At 50.7% G+C, this 19,931-nt stretch overlaps 1 protein-coding gene across 4 annotated transcripts in view; it reads left to right on the forward strand.

The window, feature by feature from the left end:
- The window catches only part of GPSM1 (G protein signaling modulator 1), a 49,850-nt gene that overhangs the window by 21,784 nt on the left and 8,135 nt on the right, over nucleotides 1–19,931 (forward strand). For 2 of the 4 annotated variants that reach the window (XM_015878879.3, XM_015878878.3), the window contains exons 9-11: nucleotides 480–600; nucleotides 10,416–10,486; nucleotides 12,580–12,759. In XM_015878879.3, the coding sequence (XP_015734365.2) occupies nucleotides 480–600; nucleotides 10,416–10,486; nucleotides 12,580–12,759 (372 nt within the window). The remainder of the gene's footprint in view (nucleotides 1–479; nucleotides 601–10,415; nucleotides 10,487–12,579; nucleotides 12,760–19,931) is intronic. The other 2 variants (XM_015878882.3, XM_015878883.3) reach the window with 1 other exon arrangement.

Here is a 19,931-nt window from a genome sequence, read left to right on the forward strand (position 1 = left end):
CTTGTCCTGTGTGTCTCTGTATTAAGTAGCACGAGCCACTGGAAAGATCTATTCCTGAATATTCAACTTCAGCTCCTTCGTGCTGTTAAGAGATGGCAATCTGAACTGTCTCATTTTTAGTACTAAGCCAGTCTCTGTTTTCCTTCCTCCCCATCCTCTGCCATCCATCCAAGCAGGTGAAACATGCCCATTCACTTCAGAAGGGCATGAGCATGTGGAGCCATCCATGTCCTGGAGCTCTGTGTGGGTTGAGTCCCTCCTGGATTCACATCCACAAGGCTCTGAGTTGGAGGAGTTCTGTAACATCTCAGTGGACATCCAGACCCTGAGTGTTTGGGGTGGAAAAGTGGCCTGGGATGGTGCCCCAGGATGCATCCTCTGTGTGTTTGCTGTGGTATGAGCCTGGCTGCACTCTGCTAGAGGCTACTGGCTTACAGCATGATGCCTTTTAACCATTGCCTTGTTGGCTTCACCTACAGATTGGGGATCGGACCGGAGAGCTGACAGCACAGCTGAACATGGCCCAGCTCAGGGCAGCCCTCGGCTTGGGCCCCGGTGATGAGGATGTGGCTCATCCTTACTCTGGCTACGAGGCACAAGGTGAGCACCTGGGCCATGTGAGGTGTGGGATGGTGCATGGGGAGCTGGGGATGTGTGCAAGTGTGTGACATAAAGGGAAATATGAATACCAGAAAAGAGACTGCAGTATGTTTGCAGGAAGAAGAGACTGAAGAGCATGTTGTTTCACAGCAGTATCGTTCATTATTGCATATGGATGGTGTGAAATCCTTGCTCTGACCAGGGCCCATGGGCAGCATCTTATTCCCCACTCCTGCTCTGTGCTTGCCATAAGCTGTGAGGACAGGGAAGGATCCACCCTGAACTGTGCAGAGTGAGTTAATGGAATTAATCTGCATTGGGAATGAACTTCCACATGCCAAGCAGCAAACCAGCTTTTGTCTCTTGTAGAGCTCTGCAGAGCCCTTTTAGCTGATGTGACTGATAGAACAAGCTTTCAAAAGGTGACTGGCAGGGATTTTTGGCTGCTGTCATCCTGATTAGCACCCAAGGAATCAGACTACAGCAGGAGCTGAAGGCAGGTTGTGAGCGCTGGGTGCTGCTCCCACCTGCAGGGATGCTGAAGCTGGAAGCTACAGGACTTTGTGATGGCACAAAAATGGCCTCTATTCACTGCTCTGGGCAATCCTGCCCCTGCTGCCCAGTGTGGATGAGTCCTCACTGTCAGTCTGACATGTCCCCAGCTTGGGGACCCTCTGTCCATCCTGCAGCTGCCACCGTAGGTGTCTGGAGGTGCCTGGCATGGAAGCTGGTTGCTCTGTAACTGTGGTTTATTAATTCAGACAAACGAAGTGACTCCCTGGGAGGTGCAGGCTGATTAAATATGACCTTGTTAGTGCAGATGCTCTCTGAGATGTTGTGTTCTTTTTCCTGGTGGGAGAGCTGGCTCAGGGAAGGTGATGGGATGCTGCCCGCAAGCTTTTGCTTTGTGTATTGATCTTGAAGATGTAGCTGCTAGGCTGCTGCTAAAGCTTTTCCTGAGAAATAAAACTGGGAGTAAAGAAGCCATTGTGCTCTGCCATCCTCCAGCAGAGCAAGGCTGGAGTCAGAGGTGGGGAAAGCTGTGTGCTCCAGCCCAAGTAAGATACATGAGCTTCAGGTTGGCTTCTGAGCAGTCTCTGCCTTTGGATGTTGTGGTGAGGAGAGCCTGCTTTTGGTTTTTTCCCTTCACCTTATTTTCACAGCTTAAGGACATAACATGGCTGCATATTCATAAGGATGTTATGTTGGTTGGGTAGGACGGGCACGCTGTGAAGTGCACAAATTTCATCAAACAGGTAGAATAAAGTTTTGTAGCAAATCTCAGTTATGGGGAAATCTGTGCAGCTGAGAAGCCCTGAGCCAAACCATTGGGGTGCTGTGTCCATCATGAGTTGCTTGCTTCCAAGCCTTGGGTCTGTTCTTCACTGGGGTCATGGCTAAAGGGGAAGGGGGGGGAAGGAATGTTTAGTGTTTTCCTCTGCTCTTTTGGCTCCTCTTGCTGAGCTCTTTGTGATTTAATTAATGTTCTGAGTGCAATTGGATGTAGGAAGACAAAGCTGGAGGCCAGGGAAGTGGGACAGGGCTACAAAAGTCTTGTGAAAGCATCGACCTTGTGAAGAAATGCAAACACAAAGAGCTTAAAGCAACAAACGGAGAGGAGCTGTGGAGTAGCTAAAACACGAGGCAAACAAACAGGGGTTGTCTGAGTCTGCAAATGCCAAATATGTGGCCATGAGAAGTGCTCTTGCTCTCTTTCACATGCTGCAAGTAAAGAATTGACTCCTGATAGGACTTTGTTGTTGCAGAGAAGGGAACTTACTGTGTCTGTGAGGGATTTGTGTTGTAGAGGTCACGGTCAGTGTGAAGAGCGAGATGTGCTGCCTGCTGCTGGGAGGTGCCCTGTGCAGTTGGCTGCCTTCTCTGCCCCATACACTGCTGCCCTGCAGGGCATGAGCTGTGCCTGGTGAACCAGGAGCTCTCCACCCAACCCTTCCTTGAGCATCCTGCTGGCAGTGCCACCAGGGTTAGCTCATATCCCCTGTGTGCATTGCACTGAGCATGACCTGGCAGCGTTCCTTGGCAGCTCCCTGCTCTGGATGCTGACGCCTGCTGGCTGTAGGGAAGGGACTTGCTGTTGCAGAAGAGGTGAGAGCAGCCCTGGCCAGGCAGTGAGTGCAGGAGTGTTCTCAGTGCTGCTCCAAAGAGAAAACCAACTCTGGACCATTTCTCCTCTGTGCTCAGCAGTGTATCAGCATCAGCTGTCATCTGATGGCAGCAGCAGTGCTAGGAGACACTGAGCAACACCTCTGCTGGCAGCTGGTGTGGGTGGGAGGATGAGGGTGTTCCAGGAGGTGTTGGCATGTAGCTGCTTTCAGAGTTCCTGGCATGGTTTCTGTGCTGTTTGCAGTATGTAACTGCTGCTGTCCAGCTGTGCTTGGTGAGCTCTGAGTGCAGGGAAGAGCCCAGCTGTGAGCCAGGCTTCTACTCTGCACATTCTCTGCTGAAAGGAAGGATGGACACAAGGCTGCTCTGCTGGGTTGCACTTGAGTTTCAGGATCCTCTGTGCTGGGCTCTGCTTGTCCCTGTCTGATGAGCTTCAGGTCGTATGTAGATGAGCAGCTTAGGCAGGCACAAACCATCTCCTGCTTGGAGAGTGACCAGATCTGTGTGGCTTTGAATGTGGATCTTTTAATCCTCAGTGCAATTTTGAGCTTCTTCACAGGAATCTTTGAACCCTCAAATAAATTGGGGATAAGAAAAAAAAAATCTGCTTGTATGTTTTCCTAGTCCTGTTTATTTGTTTGCTTGCTTTAAATATCTTTGAAGGATCTAACAAGCATTTAGGGCTGCTGAGATGGGTTGGTCAGCCCAGCCTTGTGCTGATGCAGAGCAGCAAGGAGGCAATGCTGCTCTCCTGTGCCTCAGGCTGGGATGCTGCACCACAGCCTTCCTTCTATGTGTCTTGCTTGGCCCTGCTGTCAGACACTGTGCTGGGGGACAGTCAGGTTTGGTCCTCAGAGGCAGAATGCAGGGTGGCCTGGATGGTGTTTTTCTATGCTCAGGCAACTGGCTGCTCTGTGGAGCCTTAGTGAGTTCAGGTTTGTGCTTTTTCTGCTCCAGGGTGTGGATGCTCACTCCCACCAAGGCAGCTGCAGGAAGGTGTCCAGAGGGTTCTCAGTGCTGCAGTGGTCCTTAAGGGGGATGTTTAAGGGAGAAGTGACAGCAGGAGAGTGTTGCCTGAACAGGGAACGGGGCTCTTGGATGGAGACTAAAGGATAATGATCCTTCAGATGTCTTGTGATGAGTCTTTTCTAATTTCTCTGAGTAACCTCTGCTGTTACAGCTGCTAAATCACTCCAGCAGCACTGATGGGGGTGATGAACCTCTGAGTCACTTGGCACTGAATCAAGTTATTCAGCACTCGACTCAGACCATCCCAGCATTAGTTTTATGGGGTTTAAAAAAATATATTCTTCCCAAAGTTTGGGTAGCGTTTAGTCCTCTAAATTTGCTTTGTACGTGAGCCTCCTTCCCACTGTCAGTGTTAAGTGCAGCTTTGGTGTTAAGTTCAGTGCTCAGACTTCTCAGCTCAGAGCAGAGGAAATGCTTCAGGCCTGGAGGAAAGGATGTTGTGCTAATGGAACTCAGGTGCTTGTTTCATCTTGGTGCCAGGGGAGGCAGGGAAGGAGGAGCACGGAAGGAGCCTGTGCTGGAATCCTTTGGCAGAAGAGGTACAACGTGGCCTTTGGCAAAGCAGTCTGTTAAATCAAGGGACCTCTTGTGAGAGAGTGACTTCATGGAAGCGGTCTGCTCCTCTCTGCAGCCCCAATGGGAGCTGGGAGCCTGATGTTCCCTCTGGCTGCTGTTCCAGCCCTGCTGTTTCTGCTTCCAGCAGCACGGTGCCCCAGGCAGTTTTCTTTGGTAGCCAACACATAGGAAATAGCTGTGGTGATGAGAACTGTGTCTAACAGTGCACTGTTACCCTTAGGATCAAGGTACCCCTGCTTGGTTCTACTTGTAGCACAGCAAGCAAGTTCTTCTTCACCCAACTAAAATTACTTCTTATCTTTAAAGGTCTTTGTGTGCTTGACTGTGGTTTGCTTTACCACTTCACAGGGCAAGGCCAGAGCCTCTGGCCCCTCAGGCTGCAGAGCTTTGCATAGCACAGAGACTTGGGAGCTTACGGGAGACAACCAGAGCTCACAAATGTAAATTCCTGTGTGGCCAAATGCATCCCAGTAGATAGAAAGCACTGCAAGCTGGTAGCTGATGCACGAGAGCAAACAGGAGGGAAGGATGAAGGATGTGGCCTCTTTTTCTGTAGGATTTTGTGGCCTTTGATCACTGCATGACTCCAGTGTATATCATTCTTTCTCTTGCCCTGTAGGACACAACTGCTGTAATTGGGCTTGTTTGGCTGCTGGAGGTGTTGCCTCTGTTAATTGCTGTATGTCACTTTCTAGCTCAGTCTAGGCTCCTTTCTGATCTCTGCTTGTTCAATGTGAGCTGGTAACTGAACATCAGTGGTTTTGACGCTCTGCTACATACTGGCAGAGAAGGTCTTGTTCATAGAAGAACACCAGGTGTTCTTGCCAAGCCTATCCTGGCTGGTCTTGAATTGGCCCCAAGGTTACATGCCTCCTCCCATCCTGCTCTACTGGGTTCAGTTTATCTCCCAGATAATCCTCCTGTCCTCACAATGCTTAATCTATGAAGCCTTGCCTGGAGGGGAGGCTATGGTTACACAAGGCCCCCTCTGTCACAGCTCCAAGCTTCCCACAAGCTCCAAGGCTTGTATTTGACATCATTAGGTGCACTGTGTATCCTGTATCCTGCATGTAAAGGCAGAGACACTTCATTATTTGGACTGAACTGCCAATGCTTCCTTTGTGGAAAGCCACGTTCCAGCCTCACTCAGAGAATAAACACCCACTGAGGATGGGTGTGAGGGGGGAACTGGACTTGAGGATGTGATCAATATGACAGCAATCAGAATTTGTAAGGCTGTGAGATGTAGGATGACCTTACCCTCAGAGCCTACAATGCTCACCCTGACTGCACTCCATGGAGCTCCTGGGTGCCACGTAGATGTGCAGTGCTGCTGCCATACAGATGGAGGCTGTAAGGTTTGGGTGCCACGTATGTAAAATGCCTTCAGCCAAATCAGGCAGGTCAGCATCCTGATTCCAAAGTAACTTCTTGTTAGTGTCTATTGTGTGTACATATGCATTTTTATGATGAAAGAGTTTCCCTTTTTTTTTGGGGGGGGAAGAAGCCACTGTAAAACTGTTATTCTGGAGAAGGTTTTTGTTGTGCTCAGGATCTTGTGTGGAGGGTTGATATTTGCTCAGCTGTGTGCTGGTCTGAGCGCCAATGAACACAGCACTGCAGAGCAAACACCGGAGCCCAGTCTTCCCAGCAGAAGAGGTTTTGTTTCTGTCCTTTGGCTTCCAGCTTTGCTACTGAGGGCTGAGAATACAGGACCTCGTGTGGGTCCAAAGCATTTCTGAGGAAGTCTGATGTGACAATGTGCTGTGACCTTCCTGCTGCTCTCCCTGGCCCTTAGCTGTGGGTTGGCTTTTCATGTCCTTTCTCTTACAAGCCATACGTGTTCATGGCTGTTGTCAATCAGAGCCCTCACCTAGTCAGTAGGGAGAGAAGGATTGTTTTAGCCATCTCACCATGTCTTCAGCCATAGAAGAGGCCAGAAATGTTGGTCCTTTCCAATTCAGGAGGTGGGTGGATGAGCAGATTCTCCTCCTCCACACACACAAGTGCCAGCATTTTATGGCCCAGTCATCGTAAATAACTGATACTATTTGCTTTCTCTATTTAGAGGAAAGCATTGTTCTATCCCACTAACATCAACAGGGAAAACAAATACCAGCATTTATCACGCCAAGTGCTGGCACTAATAGAGGTCAAGTGGATTTATAGTACCAGAACCCATTATGTATTTGAAGACTAATTAAAGCCCTAAATGAGATGCCTGTTCTGCTGGATGCTTTTTGATTTTTTTTCCCTTGCTGCTGTGGTTTTTATCTTCTTCTTTCCTCTACGGAGAGCACTGGCTGTAATAATGGAGCACCAGCTCAACGGAGATGTCCTGATTAGGTGTCAGCAGTGTAAGATTTGAGATGCTCTGTGCTCATTGAGATTGCTGCGTTGTATCTCTGCAGTTGTGGTTTACGGAGCTGTCTTTCCCTCCAGCCGACTGCTTGGCTGGTCTAATTGAATCAGATTTAACAATATTTGGAGCTGTCTGACAGAACCAAGGATTCTGAAACGCTGGGGTCTGTGCAAATGTGGGAGGGCAAACAGTCTGGTCTAGGAGACAAGTTGGTATCACAGTTGATTTGAGTGTAGAGAGAAATGGCCTTTTCAAGTGCTCATGCTAAGATTTGTGCTCTGTGGGGTGACTGCTGCCCCTGAGCTGCCATGGGGCCACGTCCCTGACCTGCTGTGTGCACTGCTCAGCCATGACAGCCAGAGGAGGGGGGGGGAGCAGAGCAGCGCTGGCCATGTAACCTTTCCCCAGCCATCTTCTGTGGAGCTGACTGTCAGTTTTAATTCAGGTACAGTCACCCGGAGGGAGACAGTGTGTTCCAGGCCTGCAAATAGAACTGTCGGTTGCTCTGTGCTTGGAAGCTTGCTTTGTCTATGGATCTCTCCAGTCTGGGGAGGGGGAAGAGCTTAGGAGTCCTCAAAGCACATGTCAACTTGATGAGAGCTCCTGGCAGGGCTCCTTGAGCTGCTGCTACACATGTTGTGCTCGATCTTGTCAATGCTGAGATCTCAAGAGTTGCCAGCAGGATGCAGAGACTGTCCATGCAGGAACAGAACTGCCCCCTCTGTCTGCCCAGTTTTACCCTAATGCAGTTCTGCGTGGGCTGATCCATGGCTGTTCTATGATAAAACACTAACTTGAGTTCTCTGTAGCTACATTCTGCATGGTGGCAAGGTACTATGAGAGAATTCTTGCTGTGTGAGCTGGTCCTCCCAGTGCCTCATTGCCCAGTGGGGACTGAAACCCCATGGAGCGATGTGCTGACCCTATCAGAAGCTTTTGAAGAAGAGGCTGGTGTGATCTTTCCCCTTAATGTGCTGGTGAAGCCCTAGAAGTCCTGAGAAGCAGAGTTGTCCTGCACTGTTCAGCTTTGTCAGCACAAAGACAGCACGGGCTGTGCGCTACCCAACTTCTGGCTCTGAAAAATTATTGGGAATAAAGCATGTTGCATCTGTGTCATCACAGGTAACACAAGGCTGGGGAATCTCTGCAGAGCGTGGATGTGAAAAAGAAGTATCAGGAGGTGAATAAACTGGGTTAGAAAAGTAGGGAGTAGCTGTGAGATGAGGGATGAAGGAGCCAGGAGACGCAAGGATGTCTCAGTTACGTCCTTTTGCTCTCTTCCAGTCAGCTTCCCCTGGGCTTCATTGCTCCTAACAAGGTTGGGGGGTCGGGTGGGTTTAAAACAGAGGAATGTGGAAACCGTTGAACACGCCAGGAACTGATCTGCAAGAGCTGAAAATAAGTGTACAAAAAGAATCCCAACTTTCTCACTGGACTGTTGAGATCACAGGAGGCTGCTGGGGGGGGGAAGGGTGAGTTTTGGGAGGGGGAAATAAGAATTTAAAAAGCAACAACATCCCCTGAGTGCTGAGAAGGACAACATCTGAGGAGCTGCAGGGAAAACAAGCCATGAATGCAGGCAGTCAGCAGCTGTGCTCAGCTGATGTTCACAAGAAGGTTTCAGCTCGCTCTTATTAGAGACCTCAGCAAACCTTAAAGACAGAGAGAGCATTTAAGAAATGCCCCTGAGGTTTTCAGTTACTCTGCAGTTGGCTTGGTAAACATGCCAATAAATACTGGAGAGAGAAAAGCTTACAGAGGAACAGACACGGGTTTTCAGCTGCTCAGTCTGCTGCGTCCACAAGTGTCGGTTGGTGTTGGGGAGGAGGATGGGGATGTCTGTATGGCAGTAGGGCTGTGGGTGCTGCTGGGAGCAGGGACTTTGGAGGAGGTTGGAGCAGCACATGCAACCTGGAGCTGTCTGGGGAACCATCCTGCCTGGGGACAGCAGCTGATGGGACCACTTCTATTGCAGTATGCTTGTAAGTATGGGACTCTCTCTGCTTTGCTGGAAGGTGGGCGTGCATGGGCTCTGGAGTGATAGGGAAAATGGAACTGGGTGTGTTTGGGGCCCCTTGTGGCCTCGTAGCTGGTTGTGTTTTGTTCTGGAGTTGGGATGCTTGGAGTTGGGTTTGTAGTTACTCTCTTGGCTCAGCTGGATGCAAGGTCTGTGCTGTAGCAGAGGAACATCAGCATCAAAATAACTGGAAAAGATGAATTGTTTTGTGTGCACTGATTGCTGGGGCAGTCTGACTATGTATATTTAGTTAACAAAGGGGGAAGGCAGGTTTTCTCAGATCAGAGATTGATGGTTGCTGGCCAGCAGTTTAATGCTACTATGAGTTGTACCAAAGCACCTGAGGATGGAGGTGTATAATTAACAACTCTTCAGGCCATTAGAATGGGCACATTTATCTAATCAGGCACACGCTGCTTCTCCAGGGCTTTCCTAGAAGCAGTCATTAAAGCTGCTCTGACGCACACTGGCTTCCAGGTGCCGACCTCAACCCTTGGGCATTGCTGTCAAACCTACGTGTGCCATCTGACTTAACTTACTTTGCTCTCCTGGCAATGTGGGAGGAGACCCCTCCATCCTGTTGGTGCCCATGGGTGAGGAGGGGGTGCTGTGCATCCTGATGAGGACCTCAGCTTTAGCAATGATGTGGAAGCTTAGTTAACATAAGCCAAGGGCTGAAATAAAAACGGCAAGGTAGTTTTGTGTTCTTTACTGAGGGCAGGTTGGGCTGTTTAGACATTGGTGGGAAACCAAGGAATCCTTGGACTCGATGAATTTGCTGTTGCAGGAACTGCTCACAGCTCAGTGGTTTCCGTTCTCAGGGCTCTGCATGAGGATGGCTTTCAACTCACATGCACTTCTCACCCTCCTCCAGGCCTTGGGACCCTCCCCAAGCTTGGGAGTTGTCATGGGACCTCAAGTCCAGTGTTTCTCTTCCTGCTGTGTTGTTGCTGATGTGGGGAATCATATGGCTCTCACCTAAATCAAACATTCAGCAAAGACTGGGGACATGAAGCAGAAGGCAGAAAGGGCAGAAGCTTTCCCAGCTGTGTTCAAAGCATCCCAGTGCTGCTCACTTTGTGCTGGGGGTGAAGGGAGGGCAGCTGGAGGGAGACTTGTAGCTAATGGGAGTCTGAAAAACACAGGTCTGGTTTGAAGCCCCTCTGTTACCATTAGGGTATTGCAATTAAGGTAACTATATGAAATATCATGCATCGCAAATGCTTTCGAGTTCTATGACTTGTCAAGGCAAAGTTTTCATCTTCTTGATGCTAGGCCCATGAAAGTTTGCTCTTTCACTTACTTTTCTAGCCCTTGTGACTGCAGGGGGAGGCTCTGAGCTGAGTCCTAGACGCATTCTTTAAGCTAAAAACATGAAGATAAGGCAACGATCCCACACGTTATGTTTTTGTTATGATTTCTCAATGCCAGTCCCTTGACTTCTTGTACTTGAGGTGGGGGCTGTAACTCTGGGATGCAGAGCTGGGACCCACAGTTGCTGCTGGTTTGTACAGCTCTGGCTGTTGCTGACTTTGCTGTGAGAACACTTTGACCAGATTCATAACAACAGCGAGAAAACACACTTGAATGTCAAGGACGGTGCAGCTGCAGCATCCCATCTGTCCAACTTCAGAGCAGCAGGAGCTGAGGGGCTGCCCTGCTTTGAATCTGTGACACCTCCTGATGTGAGTGTGCGTTGTTTTGCAGGAGCCAGGCCCAAGAGAGTCCAAAGAAACAGCATGGACAGCTTAGACCTCCTGAAGTTCCCTTCTGAAAAGGTGAGCAAAGCAGCCTGCCTGGCCCTGGGGACTGAGTGTGGGTAGCAATCCATGGTGGCTCACTGAGAGAAGGACACAATTAGAGAGTGTCAGTGGGGTTAACCATTAAACCAAGGGGGTTTCTAGAGAGCTTGGAGGAGAGGCACTTCACAACTGAAAGCTGAAAAAGGCTTTTCTGAACTTCATTTATTAAAAAGTTCTCTATCAAAGAGGATAAGTGGAGCAGTTTGGCCCCTATAGTGGCTGGTGGCACATCTCAGCATGTTATTAACCCAGCAGAGCGCTCTGCTCAGTGCAGGGAGGAAGGAGAGGTCAGAAGTGGGAGATGTGCTTTGCAGGAGGCAGAGGATTTTGTTTAAAGGGGCTCTGAGGACTTTTCCTGCTCCAGTGCACTGCTGGAAATGTCAGCTCTGAGCAGAGCAGCGCTCTCTTTTTCTCCCCAGGGTGAAGGCTGCTTATACAGACAGCTGCAGGCACTGAGCCTTCCCACCTATGGGGCTCATTTACATCCCTCAGAAAATCCTGCATGGAGTTGTTGGGGCTGCCCAGGGTTGCTGTTGGTTTGCTATTGATTTGCTATAGGGCTTCATCAAGCTTGCCCTATGGGGAGGAGTCTGGGTGGGCACCGTGCTCAGCCTTTAGGTTGGAGAGCATCACAAGGACAGCAGTGCCAGAGCGATGCTCAGTTGTGTGTCCCAACCCAGTGGTTGGTTTTGCTGATGTGTGGTTTGCTGCTAATGCTGTAACAGCTGAGCATCCTTCAAGGCAGAGGGGTGGGTGGGCTTCAGGGGTTCTGGGAGGGAGCAAATGGGAGCTGTGGGTTGGAGCACAGGACCCCAGAGCCCAATGGGCAGTGACAGTGCTGCTGTGTGCCCTGCTATTGCCATCCCTGCTTCTTGTTTTGATCTTTGCTTTCGGCTCCCAGCCATCAGTCCTTGTTTATTCCTCTTTTCTCCAGACTAAAAATCTCTTTATCACATGCTGGCTTTCACCCCGAAGGTGCTTACATGCTGTAATTGAGTCATTTATCCTTTTGGCATGAAGGAAGTGGTTTGAAGCCTCTATCCACGGCAGCAAAGCAGCTTCTGTGCTGCCACTTTAGTGCCTGCTATTCAAGGTGTGGACACCAGCCAGGCTGCAGTCGGGTCCTATTGATAACATCTAAAGAATCGAAACTCTCCTTGCTCATTCTCACTATTCCTGTTTTTACTGTAAGGAGTGGAAAACTCCTTTTGGCTGCAGGACCCTTTGCTGACCCGCTGGTGTGCTGTGACCTCAGGTCCTTTGGGGATCTCTGTCCTTCCAGTGTCCATGTCACCCCATGGGTCCTTGGGTCACCTCCCAAGCTGTGCTCCAGCTCCTTCCAGCTGTGAGGAGTGAGGGCAGCCTGAGAGTCTCCTTGGTGCTCCATCAGTGACAACAAGGTGGTTTGCAGTGTGGAAATGCAGGTTTAGGTGTCTTTTATTAAGCGCTTTTGGAGCTGTGTTAAATACTTATTACTGCTGGTTCATCTCTGTCAGGACCACATCTGCATGACAGCAGTGATGAGGTTGTTGTGATAGGCAGCCCATTAACACAAGGCTTTGACTCAGAGGGGATGGAGCTTCATCCCTCGAAGAAATGCCCTGTGAGGATGGGGAAGCCAGCAAGTGGCAGCTGGGAAGCCAAGTGAGGAGAGGGGATGAGAGCCAGAATGTGAGCTGTGATGTGTCACCTCCACTCCCCTGTGTGTTACACAGAGGTGATGATCTGTGCTTTGTGTGGCTATGGGAGCACTTGTGCACAGGCATTGAAGAGAGCAGAGGAGGACAGCAGCGAGGAAGCAGTGGGCTGCTTGTAGCCACCTGCTGCAGTTGTCATGTCACCCTGCGGTCTCCATGCACTGCTGTAATATGGGGCTTGGTGAAGGGGCTGAATGGGGCTCCAGCTATTCATGCTGAGCTGCTGGGGTAGGGCTGGCCCTCCTTATGGAGCTCACACAGTCTAAATGTACATTAACTCCTTGTTTCTGTCCATCTCCTGCATTCAGAATCTTAGGGCAGCAGTTCTTGAGACCAGCAATTTGTGCAATGACTATTTCTTGCTTTCCCAAGGAGCAGAATGGGGACAGCCATCACGTGGGAGACCTGAAGATCTCAGGAAAAGAGCTCTTGTCTTTACCTGCGAGGTCAAAGAAATACCGGGAGCACCAACTGGGTTTGGAGAGAAGGCCCCAGGGGCTGAGCACATCACCCCTGGACAGCAGTCAAGTCCGAGTGCAAGTGCCACAGTCGGTAGGAAGAAGTGTTTTTCTCCCTTAATACTCATCTAGGAGCTTATTAGGACATCGTCATCCCTTCCTCCTCTCCAAGCTAGGGTAGGGATGGTGATGCAGCTGTTAGATGGGAAGCAGAGCCTACAATGGGTGTGTTTAGTGTGCTCAGCATGCTTTAATTAGTCAGTGATTGGGGTGAGATGATGGCAAATCCTTGTCTAGGAGCTTCTCTCTAGAAAGAAGTTGATGGAAGCGTGCTTCCAAAAGGGCAGGAGCTGGCCATGATGTTGATGATTTATGGGTTATGGGCATGAGACAAGTCCTGTGGTTGGTGGTGAGCAGCTCTGACTCAGGCTGTGTTTGGTTCCCTGGAGCTGATGGGCATCTGAGTCCTGGAAAGCTCTTATTGTGCCTTTTCTGATGTCTTTAGCCTGAACAACTGAGCTGTTTGTTGGGCTGCTGTGTTCTAGTTGTGTTGATGCTCATGCTGTGGCACTGGCAAATGCAATGCACTGGGGAGATTTCCTGCAGCTGTGTTGGTTTTGTTCTCAGTTTTGGAGCTGGGAATCACACCCACAAACAGTGACATGGTTCTGGATCCTGGCAGGGGACTCAGAGACGTTTGGACTTAGTGAGAAGCCCTGAGCCCTCAGCTCACTGCTGCTGGGGGTGTGTTGTAACAGCAAAGACTTGCTGGTGCCATGGGAGCTCCAAAGTGTTTGGTCTCCTGCTTTATACTGAGGCTGTAATGCACCACTACAGATCCGTAATCACTCCATTGAATCCAAGTGGAATCAACCCAAGCCGGAAGAGAGGCACCTGTTTTTTCCTTGGTTCTTAAGAAAAGAACACAATACAATATTTTTATCTTAGGTAAGAAATGGTCTGAGCTTCAGAGCTTGGGATGAAACCTGCCTGTAGACAGGGGATGTTTGAACGTGGTTCCTTGTCCCCATGCTGTGGGCTGCAGGTAGGACACATCCTGATCTGTGCAGCCACAGACAGTCCTGGTTTTCTGTTCTGTTTTCTGACCACTGGAGACAGGATTTTTACACCAATTGCTTCTTTTAGGCTTCTCTGAGCTGCTGTTTCATTCCCAACAGTGTCGGTGGAAATGGTCTAATAGGAAAAGCATTTCCTGCTGCTCACCGGAGCAAACAACGATGGTTGGGAAGGAAAACAAAGCTCATCTGAGCCAGAAAGGAGACAGCAGCACGGGGGCATCCGAGGGAATACAAAGGCAGAAAAAACCCAGCCTGCTTCTGCCAGAAATAGCCTTGTATTTTTAACTCGGACACACAGCCAGAAAACAAACAAAAGCTGAGCTCCAGCAAGAGTAAGGCAAAGAGTGTTCCTCAAGTGTGTGGTGTGAGCACATAGGGCTCTGTGTGGAGGAAGGGCCCCTGGGATGCTGCCAGGCACCAGCAAGCTGTCACCGTGTCACCGTACTTGCAGTGTTTTAGTGAATGAGGAGGAGGCAGGGAAAGTCTCACCAAGGTGCCCAGGTTTTGCAGTGCCTCAGTTCTCTGTGCTTGCTCTGGATTTGTGGGTTGAGTCCCCAAAAGTGTTTTTAGTTCAGCCTCCAAGTATTCCTGGTGGACAGACAGCAGGGGAGGGAACTTGAGATAGGCAGAGCAGCAGGGGATAACAGCATCTCCCTCCTCACAGACACTAAACATTCCCATTTTGTTCCAGGAGAGAATAGATCAGGCACTGGCAGTTGGCTGGAGGAAAAGGGCAACTGTCTGTCTTATGCTTTGGAGAATGCCCATCTTGGTGGCCTGTGTCCCATTAAAAATAACAATGTGTTGTGTTGGCTTGGGCTTGTTCTCAGGTGGTTCCTGTACCAAAGGGGGAAGGCAGAGGTGTGCATAACCCTTTTCCTGAAGGCTTCTGAAATGCCCTTGGACATCCAGGAGAACTGTGTGGGGATAAGGAAGGGAAGGACACTGTGTCCATGTATGTGCACAGCCCCAAAGACCAGGCTGCAGGGCTGAGACTGCTGCTGGAGGGTTTATCCCACTTTGAGTGTTTAAGTTCTGGACTCTCAGTGCCATGTCCCCATCCCAACCCTACAAAAGCTTTGCAGAGCCCCACCAGGACACAGCTTGTGCCTCAGGCCCTGCCCTGCCACACACACAGTGCCCTCCAGAAAGGGCTCTTCTGCCAGGATAGTGGCTGTGCAGTGTGCTCTGGGTTACTTATCCTGTTTGGTTTCCATGATGCCAGCCTGGCTTTGTAGTGTGGTCCAGACCTCCGAACCTTTCATGTCAACATCTTGCATTTGGCTTTTGTCCCATTGCTCTGTTGGATGGAGTGTGGGTGGGCTTTGTTGAAAAGCTCTGTTTCCACGTGTGCCTTTTGAAATGAAATGCAGCAAACCCCACCCAAGAGCAAAGAGAGGCCTGAACCGAGCTCAGACCCTTTCTCTTGTTCTCCCTCCCACAGAGCTGGCTTTGGTCAGGCTGTTCAGACAGCAGTCCCCTCCTATTCCTCATTTTGTTGAATGCTTGAAGAATGTCTTTAATCCATTGGTTAACAGCAAGTTCTCCATTAGCTGTGTGTCCCAATGGCCCATCTGGGTGTATGGGACACAGCTGTACCAAGACATGAGCTCAGAACAAACCTCCCAGGCCCTGAACAGGTCTATTGGTCCTGCTCACCTCCTCCTCCCCTGCTATAGGATGGAGCACTGCTGCTCCCATTGCCCAGCCCCAGGAGCTTACAGAGGCGTGATGATGGCTGTGAAGTTGTTTGAGCTTTAGATGGCAGGAGCTGTGGTGTTGTTATTAGCATCAGTGATGATGATGCTAATTACTGAGCTGCTGGGAAACTCCCCATGGGAGGAGGCAGGGAAAAGTGGAAGGGGAGGAGAAGCGTTGGGGATGGAGAGGAGCCTGGCCCCCACTGGCAGCACTGCCCTGGGAGCAGGGCTCAGTCTGTTGGCAGAGCTGTGGTGATGCTGGGATGGGTGGGAGAAGCCATGGACCAGGAGCTGCGTAAGGTAGGATGTGGGTGGGGGGGTCCCTCTGTGGGCTCACACCCTTCTGTTGGGGCTGGGAGGGTCCTGGGCACAGAGGGGCTTCATCACTATTGGGAAGTGATGCAGGGATCCTGCTTACCTGTCTGCATCAGGGCTGGTGTGGGGTCTGTTGGGATACCCAGAGCTGTCGGTCTCTGCAGGCTGTGGTGTGGGAGCAGCTATGGGGTGAGCCTCACACAGTCATGTTTTCCCTCTGTTGCAGCAGCAGTGTGTGTGTGTATCAGGGTTTGGTCCTTGTGCCTGTAGCTGGGTGGCCAGGCTTGAGATTTTCTGTTGGGTTTCGCTGTGCTTAAAGCAACATCAAAGCAGAGGGTTTTGCACCACGTGAAGCTTGCAGACATCAAAAGCTCGGTCATAACATAACCCTTTCCTCCTTGGGGGAGAAGGTCCTAATGCACTGGTTCCTATAGGATCACCCCCACCCACTGCCCTCCCTGGGGATCAGTGGTCCAGAAACGGTGCTGCTCATCTGTACCCTGGTCTCCCCATTGGAATGCATTGGCCCTTCCTGGCTCCTAAACCACCCCAACCCCCCTCCAATTAGAGTCAATGACAGAGGAGCTGCGTGTGATGAGGACTTGCAGAGATGTGCTGCTGCATTTAGACACAGAACACACACACAGAGCGCTGTATCTCCAAACATTCCTCAGGACAAATGTTTTTATAAGACCTGCTTTGTGCTTACAGAGGGAAGCAACCATAAAAGAAGGGGGAAATGTTGAAGTTGACACCCTTGCAGGCAGGATGCCAGAGATCTTCCACGTTGTTGTCTCTCTCAGTGTTGGTTGATGGGTCATGGGAGTGATGCTCAGAGCAGGTGCTGTCTGTTGATCCTCTGTATGGACAGCAAGAGCTTGGTGTCCCTATGCAGCCCATCCAGAGCTTGATGTGGGTGCCCCATGCTCAGCTGCCCCTTGGCTCTCCGTGGATCTTCCCTCTCTTTTAAGATGATGTAATGATCTGATTGATGTGTAAACTACCTCCATGCCAACGCACGCCCTCCTTTATCTCCCAGCCTTTTGTTTGGCTGCGTGGTATAATTATGCCATTATGGCTGGTCAGACTTTCTGGTGTGAATGTGCTCCAAGAAAGCTGGAAAGCTGGGGAGGGGTGGGTGGCTGCTGTGATGTGTAAGGCTGTTCCTGTGGCACCCAAAGGCCGCTGTGCTGGTTTCAGTCCTGCTGGATCCCACCGAGCTGTGTCGCCATCAGGCTGTTCCTGTTTGCTTAGTGAGATGTCCAGCAGCACTTGGTAAGGATGCAGACTTTTTTACTCTGAGAAGCAGCAGCAATTGTGTTGCATCATCTTAAAACATGAGTCCAACCCTTTTGACCACACGTCAGTGTGAGGCTCTTTGTTAAGCACTAGGGCCCTTCTTCTTCTCAGCTCCTTTTGTGTTGCACGCACAAGCCCAAAGTGCTGCCCTACATCAAGGGCTGCAGCAGGGACAGCAGAGCTGAAGCTGTGTGAGTTTTCCAGCGCAGAGTCCTGAGGTGCTGCTCCTTGATGGGACTTTGGTGCAGAGAAATAAGCAGGAAGACTCAAAACCACTGCAGAGGAGCTGCATGGGGTGGAGGGGGGGGAGGCAGCAGTGTTTTCTGGCATGCTCTGCCTCTGCTGCATTCATTGCCTCGGTGGTAAATTATCAGTTTCTTCCTTAAATACGAACAGCTGCCAGGTAACAAATTCCCCCTGTCTGTTTTATAATGGCACTAAAATTGGGAATTGCCTTGATTTCCTCTGTAATTATCCAATGAGACCGCATGAGCAGGAGGGAGGCTGGGCAGGACTGGCAGCTCTGCAGCCCTGTGCTGTGCCCAGGGGTTGGGCTGCTCCTCGGGGCAGGCAGTGCTGTGGGGTGCACGGCTGTAACGTTCTTCCTTACCTTGCTCTGTCTCATGCAGAAGGGCAGGTTTGGGAGCTGGGTTTGTGTGGATTTGAAGCAAGTCTGTGCTTGTGAGAGCACACCCAAGTGCAGGAGGGCTGTGCAAGCCATCAGCTGGGCAGAAGTCTCACTGTGGACCCCAGGTCTGGGTACTTCTCAGTTTCTTGGCCCAAGTATTGGGGGCTGTATGAAGGCATATGTGAGTCCTTATATCCCAGCTGTAGCTTGAGGGGGTGGCCTTGGAGCTGCAAACAGTGCAAAAGAGGCTCCAACCAGAGGAATGTGACCTGAAATGATTGTCCCAGGTCCCACCGCAGCCATTTGCTGGAGGTGAGGACAGGAGCTCTGCAGCCTGGCTGTGCTGGGGCTGCCTGACCCAGCTCCTGCCGCTCATTTCTTTTTCCCCTGGCTCATCATAACCGGGTTTTCAGTTACTGGCACTTTGAAGCTGTGATTGAAACTGCTTTCCTCCTTGTGCAGCCTTTGAGTGGTAAAGGGCAGTGAGAGGGACGATGAGCATTTCCTAGAAACTGGCACTTTAAAGTGAATGCTGACAAAGGGGAACAAATTCAGGCAGAGCAGAGCCATAAAACTCCAAACGTTTGACTTCTCTTCCAACCTGGATCTCTCCTCTCTTTCCTGGGGGCTGTGCTGTGCCTGGGGCATTTTGTGTGTCTGAGGTTCCACCTTCTTGCATGCACTAAACTGCCAGAAGAGCTTAAAACATCAGAATCCAGGTTGTGTTTGGGTGTAAATCAGTGCAGCTCTGAGATCACCGGGCAGTGACACCAGATGACACAGAGGCCTCCAGTCTGGAGGGGGATTTTGTTTGCTTGTCTTGCATGAACGTTGTTGGTTGAGGCAGATGTGGATGCAAGAAGTGTGGCAGTGGATGTGCTTTGCAGACTGCAGCCCTGTATGGGAGATCAAGGAGGTCCTGGTGCTGCTCCCTGGTGCTCTGTGCCCCCATACCAGGCTCAGTGTGGCTGCTGTGGGGCACACGTGTGCAGAACCCCACTGTGAGCTGCCAGCTGGGCAGGGCACAGCCCCAGCCTGGGGTTAACGTGGCAGTCACGAGGCTCTGCTCACCTTCATCCACATTTCCCATTAGCAGTGCTATTTTCAAACCTCCCCGAGGCAATTAACACCAATTAATCTAAAAAAGACCAAACAACGTTGGTTGGGCTTTTTTTTTTTCCAGCACCTTACTCCACGTGCAGACCCAGGAGGCTGCACTTTGCACCTGGCAGGGAATGAACCTGGAGCAGCGCTCCACGTGCAATTGGAGACCCAAAGGTCCCCATGACCCCCACCTGCCTATCCCAGATCATGGGATCTGTGCATCCTGCTGTGCTATGGGGTGGGGAGGCAGGTCTCCGCAGCACTCCCTATATGGATTTGCTTGTTGGGGTGCACTGAAAACCCACAGAGCTGCCCCAGGACTCACCCTGCCTGCAGCAGGGCTGGGATTTCATGTTCTGTGGGCTCCTTGCATGGCGAGAGCCCTTGATGTTGGGGGAGGCCTTCAGGCATCGCTGGATATGTGTAAATAATAATTAGGAGTCAGGCGTTTGGTGTGGCGAGGGGTGTTTTGTAGGAGGTGAGGTGTGCGCTGTGGGTGTGAACACTGTTTGTTCACCTTCTGCTCTAGTGAATCAGGAACATGGGTTATATCACTTTAAGCAATGGAGCGTGTGTTGCTGCAATGAGCTCAACTTGGCTTTGCTGCTTGGCTGTGTGGGGGGCTCTGCTGATCACCCATTGGGAGCTCACTGGCATCAGCCCATGGCCCTGATGGCTTGGGGCAGGGAGCTTGGATTCACTCCTGGTGGTTAATGGTGGTTAATTGATCCCCTGGAGTTGGCCAGCCCCCTCCCCATCCTGGAGTGACACTGCTTCTGATTTGTGTCCTTGGGTAGTAGTTAAAAACATGAGGGCTGAATGTGAGCTTCATTGGTAACGGGGGGACCCAACCTGGTCAAGACCTACAGGGAAAACTCATTGCCTTAACTGCGGGGTGTTGTTGTAGGGCTGTCTGTATACACCAGGGTCGGTTCCAGCAGAGGGGCTGTGCTGAGCTGCTGCTCTCAAGGTGTTGGGTTTGCACCACGTGCAGCAGCAGGGCAGGCTCCCAGCAGGTCAGTGGTTAATGCAGGAGGGAGGGAGTGTGGGTGAGCTATTTTGATTTTGTTTGAAACAATAAAGCCCGAGCTATTTGCAATCCTAACAACAGAACCAGCTTTTAGCACTGGCGTTTATAGGG

This window comes from Coturnix japonica, chromosome 21, assembly GCF_054131305.1.
Source record: "Coturnix japonica strain WE chromosome 21, WE-NBRP24, whole genome shotgun sequence".
In the NCBI taxonomy this organism is placed as follows: Eukaryota; Metazoa; Chordata; class Aves; order Galliformes; family Phasianidae; genus Coturnix; species Coturnix japonica.